The sequence below is a fragment of the Lygodium microphyllum genome, chromosome 15 (assembly GCF_053477565.2).
Source record: "Lygodium microphyllum isolate KBCC chromosome 15, Lygodium_microphyllum_v1.1.10, whole genome shotgun sequence".
Classification (NCBI taxonomy): Eukaryota; Viridiplantae; Streptophyta; class Polypodiopsida; order Schizaeales; family Lygodiaceae; genus Lygodium; species Lygodium microphyllum.
Window position 1 is genome coordinate 139,063,280 of NC_141149.1, and position 7,254 is coordinate 139,070,533.

The 7,254-nt window shown below is 41.5% G+C and overlaps 1 protein-coding gene across 1 annotated transcript; it reads right to left on the bottom strand.

Annotated features, from left to right (window-relative positions):
* Positions 1–425: 425 nt before the first annotated feature.
* Positions 426–4,678, bottom strand: LOC148025134 (pentatricopeptide repeat-containing protein At2g33680-like). Its single transcript, XM_087694858.1, has one exon. It carries the CDS (start codon positions 3,595–3,597, stop codon positions 565–567), a length of 3,033 nt encoding a protein of 1,010 aa, XP_087550984.1. The 5' UTR covers positions 3,598–4,678; the 3' UTR covers positions 426–564.
* Between the last annotated feature and the right edge of the window lie 2,576 nt (positions 4,679–7,254).

Below are 7,254 nucleotides of genomic sequence, written 5' to 3' on the forward strand. Positions count from 1 at the left end.
ACCTAGGCCAACATAGCATGTCACTTTGACATATGAGTTTAATATAGTAAGAGGCCTACAATAACTTTGATAAGCTCATAACAGAAATCAAACTGACACTGCAAAGCATAAACTTGTAATGTGTAGGCTTGGATGAATCTTCATGCTCTATTTGATAAGACAAAATAGATGTGCTCTATTTGATGAAGAGAATTTTCAAGAAAATGCTGCAAGACAAAGTCCATAGTGAGCTACTAGCAAACACCAGACCTTAAAATAACATTCTAGAGCAGCACCCATATCAATTTACAAACATATATAAATACTCATGGAAATATTTTCACAAAAATTATAACGTAATCATGAACTGATCAGTATGGTATGATGCTTAGCATGGTCACTGCCTCTTAATCTCTTTCTGACCAGAACAGAGTGTGCCTTGAGGATTGTCTTCAAAAGCTAGAACTTACCTTGACTAATCAGTGTACAGCACAACGTTCAGCATTCTTTTGAGTTGGGACAGAACCATATATGTACAATGTCATCCTTACTCTGCATCACACCTAAAGAATTTAGTTCTACAAATTATTGTGTGTTCTCATCAAAATGTCTAAAGCTCAAAACTAGATTTGGCACATATCCTTCATACTTTACATGTGAATTTAACAGTTCTACAAATCGTGATACATTCCTGCCTTGGTCATCACCTACACAAAATTCGTGAAACTTTCTATTCACTGTTATTGCTGCACATGCAGGCTTTTTGGTTGCTTCTCCTCGTCTCCTTATTGCCTCTATTCCATTTGCATCACTCCACCTCTCAGCACTGGTATAAATGTCTGCCATGAGTAAGTATATAGTAGCATCATCTTGATTCATTTGAACAAGTTGCTGAAAGTATTTTAGTCCAAGCTCCACTTCACCATAGACTTTACATCCAGCAAGCAGAGCCCTTAGAATTCCTTTGGAGGAAAGACATTGCATGGCTTCAGCAAATTTCTCTGCTGCAAGAATTTGTCCTGATCGCACAAGAAGATCAACAATACAAGTACAATGATCCAATGTCGCCCCAATCCTGTATTTCACCATCATCAATTTGAAGTAATCTTGTCCCTTGAGGACTAAACTTGCATGTGTACATGCAACCAAGAGACATGTGAAGGTGGTAGAATCAGGCTTCACACCCTGCCTTTGCATGTCCTCAAAAAGCTGTACAGCCATGTTACTCTGATGATTTTCCCCATACCCCTTTATGATTGCATTCCATGATACAACATCCCGGACAGGCAACTTCTCAAATACACTTCGACCTTCTGAAAGCAAGCCACATTTGCAATACATGTCCACCAATGTATTGCCCACAAAAGTATCTGTTTCTAATCCTCTTTTGGTTGATTCAGAATGTATTTCACAACCTGTATCCAATGCTCTCAGCAAGCCACAGGCTTTTAAACTACAGATGTACGTAACAGCAACTGGAGAAACACCCTCTGGTTGCATGTGTTGGTAGCAGTTCAAGGCCTCCTCACCGAAGCCATACTCAATGTATCCTGTGATTAATGCATTCCATGAGACTGCATCACGCACAGGTAGCCTGTGAAAGGTTTCTTGTGCTTCAAGAAATGAGTAAGTACCACACCTAGCATACATATCGACTAGTGCATGTCCCAAATAAGTCTCCCTTTCTAATCCCCTTCTTACCACATCAGCGTGTATAGCTTGGCCAGTTTCTAAAGCTCCTACTATGCCACACACTTTCAAGCTACAAACAAGCATGTTAACATCTGGTGTAGCACACTCAACCTGCACTTTTTGGACAAGTTCCAATGCTTCTTCTCCAAGTCCATTTTCTGTATATCCTGCAATTAGAGCAGTCCATGCAACTACAGTTCGACATCGTGCCTGGTCAAACATCCACTGAGCTTCCATAAGTGAGCCACACTTCGCGTACATATCGACCAAGGTGTTTCCCACCTCAAACTCTCTTTCAAATCCCTGTTTGGTGACTTTACAATGAATCTCCTGAGCTGTTTCTAGAGAACCTCTAATGCCACAGGCTTTGAGAATACAGACAAATGTGCTGACATCTCCGCACATGCCTCCAACTTGCATTTCTTCAAACCAGTGCAATGCTTCATTGCCAAGCCCATTTTCAGCATATCCTGCAATTAGTGCAGTCCAAGTGACTAAACTTCTGACTGGCATCTTGTCAAATGATTGCTGTGCTTCAGCAAGCAAGCCACATTTGGCATACATGTCCAACAACGAAGTGCTAACATAAAGATCTCTTTCCAAACCCCTTAGAGTTACATCAATGTGTACTGATCGGCCTGTGCCTAAAGCTTCTACTGCCCCACAAGCTTTCAAAACGCAGTTAAGTGTTACAGAAACTGGTGAAATGCCCTCCAGCTGCATTTGTTGATAGCATCTCAGGGCTTCCACAGACAACCCATGTTCAGCATATCCAGCAATTAACGCATTCCATGCCACTGCATCTTTAACAGAAAGTCTGTGAAAGACTTCCTCTGCTTCAGGTAACAGTTTACAATTAGCATACATGTCCAACAGTGTATGGCCTACAGTACTCTCCCTCTCTAACCCAAGTTTTACAATTTGATCATGTATATTTTGGCCTTTTCCTGAAGCTCGTATGATGCTGCAGGCTTTTAAGGTGCAAATGTATGTACTAGCATCTTTAAAGATGCGTTCCAGGTGCATCTGCTCAAAGCAGTTCAGTGCTTCTTCACCACATCCATGATCATTGTATCCTGTTATCATTGCGGTCCATGCTACGGTGCTGCCACCCATCATTTGACCCAGCACAATCCTTGCTTCTACAAGGGCACCACATTTGGCATACATATCCACAATAGCAGAACCAACATACAGATGTTTCTCCAATCCACTTCCTGTAATTTCAGCATGAAGATCACGGCCTGCTTCTAATGCTCCTGCAATAGCACACGCCTTGAGACTGCAAACAAGTGTGCTTGTATCTGGGAAAATACCCTCCAGTTGCATTTGCTTGAAACATAGCAATGCCTCCTTGCCAATGCCATGTTCAGCATATCCAGCAATCAGTGCAGTCCATGAGGCTGCATCGCGGACAGGAAGCGACTGTAGTGTGTAGTGTGCATCAGCAAATGAGCCACATTTGCCATATACATCAATCAAAGAGCAGCCAACAAAAAGGCCTCTTTCCAGGCCCATTTTGGTGGTCTCTGCATGCACGCGCTGCCCTGTCTCCACATCAGGCAGACCAGCACAAGCTTTAAGGAGCACTACATAGATATAACTGTTGGGGAGAACACCATCTGCAAGCATGTCAGAGTAGAGACAAAAGGCACACCGTGGCCGCCCGTGATCTATGTAAGCAGAGATGAGGGCATTCCAAGAGTGCTCATTCCTGTGCAGCAATTTGTTGAAGACCTGCTGTGCGAGAGTGAGGCTTCCACAGTCAGCCAGCATGGGGACCAGGTAGTTGCCAAGGACCTCATGGGATTCAAGCTCGTGGAGGTGCAGGTAAGCAAGCAGCCGCATAGCATAAGGGAGGTTTCTCTTCTGTCTGCAGGTAATGAGGATGGACACGAGACTCTCGATGGCAGGTGGGTATCCCATCTCTGGTGTAAGGGGGGCACATCTGGACTCATGGGCATGTCTACACAGACAGACACAGACGGACTCTGTCTGTGTGTGTGTGTGTGTGTGTGTGTGTGTGTGTGTGTGTGTGTGTGTGTGTGTGTGTGTGTGTGTCCTATTGTTTCCTTCGGCTAGTCAAGCTTCAAATGTTTCCGCATGGCCCAAATCCCTCTCACATACAGGGAGGAGAAAGAAAAGGACACCAAACACATGAATCCTCTATTAACTGGGGCTAATTTTTCTTGCTCAGAGCAGCCTAGTCTCCCAGCCATCACGTAAGCATTCCCTAACGGGCAATGCAAACAATGAAAGAATGCGCAAAGGATGAGTTACCTTGCACTCCCTTTGCAACAACTCAACTGCAAGCGCATCAGACAGGGACATTGCCATGAGCATTATATAAGCCCTAAAAATCTGCCGAGAACTCTGCTATCACATGGAACACATGCGGCGCATCAGATATTTCCTCTGTTTTAGGCGGGTCTGCACCTATGGCTAGCACAAGTTTTGAAAAAAACCAGTCCTGCCAGGGTTGTAATGGAATCCATCACAGCTGTATGCCAATCAGACTCCTGCCGGGCATCCAATTTCACAATGTTTCTTGTGCAAAAAGGTGCTGGCAGCACAATCCTAGAGCTTCCAGAATCTGAGTGATTTCACATAGCCTTGCATAATTGTAGCCCAAGCAGCCATATCTTGTTCAAATGCATGCATTACAGCTATGTAGTGTATTTGTCTTCCCTTTTCAATCCATCTACTGCTCGAGAACATATGGCCCTAAAGCTTCAACTTGCATCTATTCAAAGCATCACGCTGCTTCCCTTAAGTACGATAATTAGCACATCCTTCCGGCAATGCTACCGCAAAACATCATCCTGAATTTTCACTGTGTCGTGTAGCTTCTGAGCTTCTCGAAGAAGACCACATTGCTTTGCTGCTACGAGAGCTGCGGCGGATGGCACACGAACTCGGGTCGTGCCGCCAAAACACAAAAATCAGCAGAGTGAGCAGACTTCAAACCCCGCCGGCCGCCCACGTTGGAAAGCTAAAAGCCAGGACGCTCGGCCCAATTATTTACAGACTAAAAAAGCGGTCGATAACAATAAGGGTTTTTTTTTTTATGCGAGCGGTATAATCTACACTATTATATCATCATTTTGGGTATGGCTTTGGTATCTACCGAGCCTCCAATTTAATACTGAACCTCGATTTCTTACCAAATCAGGATTTTTCATTCATTCAAATGTGATTAAGGTAGAATATTTCATGACTAATTATTAAAATGAATTTAATGACCCACTACTCTCACATCTCCTCTTGGTTCTCTCTTTTGTCATTGGTGCTCCAAGTGCTTGCATTGTTTCATTGCATGTGATATTGTTCAAGTCACTACTCAAGTTACTCTCTCTCTCTCTCAGGGACGGAGGGAGGGAGGGAGGCAGGGAGAAGAAGACAAGGAGGAAGAGGGAGGGGAGTTGGGGAAAGGTGCCAAAGGTCACAGTGGCAAGTCGGGGGGTGCCAAAGGTCACACTAGAGGCTAGAGAGAGAAGGGGGGTCATGGCTGGAGGAGGGGAGATGGGGAAAGCATCCAACAAGTGGAAGAGAGAGGAGGAGAAGAAGAATAAGAAAAAGAAAAAGTAGCAAAAGAAGAAAGGAAGACAGAGAGAGAAGAAGAAAAAGAAGAAGGGGGAAAAGAAGAGGAGGAGGAGGAGAAGCAGTAAGGCGAAAGGAGAGAGAGGAAGAAGAAGAAAGGAGGAGGAAGGAGAGAGAGAAGAAGAAGGGAGGAGGAGGAAAAGAAGCACAGCAACAAAGAGGGAAGAGAGAGAGGGGGGGGTTGTAGGTTTACAGCCTGTTTGTGGCAAGTTTGCTATGTGAGAGAGAGGGAGCGAGCGAGCGAGCAAAAGGAGAGAGATTAATCAATTGATTATTTATTTAATTATTTAATTGGTTAATGTTTGATTAATTGGTTGATTAGTATGAATTTATTTGCTTAGTGTTCAAATCTATCTATTTAATTATTTTTGTTATGTTCAAATATATCTATTTAATTATATGGCCGATCGTTTGGTTAGTGTTTAATAATTAGAGAGAGAGAGAGGACAATAGAATTATTAGTTTTTTAATCATTAACTTGAATATGAATTATTTATTTATTAATTATTTGTTTAATTGGAGAGCAAGAGGGGGAAGAGAAGAGAGAGGAAAGAGAAAAGAAGAAGAGGGAGAGGGAGAGAGAGAGAGAGAGAGAGAGAGAGAGAGAGGTCTTTTATTAAATTTTAATTACAAAAATTGATCCCCCTATGTGCACCTATGAGTAGATCACAAGTGTTGTTGAGAATTAGCATTGATGATTTTGAGTGTATAGGTCGTGTCTCTCTTGAGATCAGCTCAACTCCCTCTCTTCTCTCTTTCTTTATCAATTGATTGATGATTAATAATGATCGTTGGTTATCTTTTTAAATTAAAATTGAAGATTTCAGGTTTATTTGTTAAATGTAATCTTCTTCTTTTTTTGCCCTCTACCCATTACTATAAGCATCAATATGTTTTCCTGCATTCATTGGAATACACATTGCTATAGGCATTGTATAATATGTAAAATTTTGATGCTTAAGTGACAAATATTTGCAATGTACATACAATAAACAAAGACTAAAGAAAATACCTACAATCATTTTGAAGGTGTAGCCCAAATTTTCACACCTATTTGCTTTTTTTTTTTCGTCGATATCGTCGTGATCTATTGTAGTGAATATGAGAGAGAGAGAGAGAGAGAGAGAGAGAGAGAGAGAGAGAGAGAGAGTGTGTGTGTGTGTGTGTGTGTGTGTGTGTGTGTGTGTGATTATTAATGTAGATTTTGTTTTTAAATTTTACTACTTAAATTGATCTTTTTATTTTTACATTGTTTAATTTTTAGTTATTAATTTATTATTAAGTATTTATTAAATTATTTATTTAAAATAAAAATTATTAACTAGAGAGAAAGAGAGAGAATATCTCTTATATTCTCTCTCTTTCTATTTTTTATACGGAGAGGGAGGGAGGGAGGGAGGGAGGGAGGGAGGGAGGGAGGGAGGAAGCGAGAAGAGAGAGAGGTGAGAGAATAGAGAATAGAGAAGGGAGAATAGAGAATAGAAGAAAGGAAAAGGGGAGAGAGAGAGAGAGAAAGTATAAGAGAAAGAGATAATAGAAAACTTCTATATATATACATTTGTCTCTTTCTCTTATACTCTCTTGAGATTGTCTATCTCCTCTCTCTCTCTCTTCTCTCCTCTCTTTTCTCTCTCTCCTCTTTCTCTTCTATCCTCTCTCTACTTTGGATACATCTATTTGTTAATGTTCTTTTCAAATAGGTAGAGAGAGTGTGAGTTTAAATAAAGGTAGAGAGAGAAAATTATAAATGCATAGAGAGAGGGGGAGATAGAGAATTTATTTCTTCTCTCTCTCTCTCTCTCTCTCTCTCCTATTCTCTTTCTACCTTAGATACATCTATTTTGTTATTATTCCTTTTAAATAGGTAGAGAGGGAGAGAGGGAGAGAGAGGTTTAAATAGGTAGGTAGGTAGGTAGGCACACAAAGAGAGAGAGAGAGAGAGAGAGAGAGAGAGAGAGAGAGTGTGTGTGTGTGTGTGTGTGT

What these genes read in the sequence shown, in the direction of transcription:
- LOC148025134 (XM_087694858.1), bottom strand. Translation starts at nt 3,597, where the DNA reads ATGGGATACCCACCTGCCATCGAGAGTCTCGTGTCCATCCTCATTACC.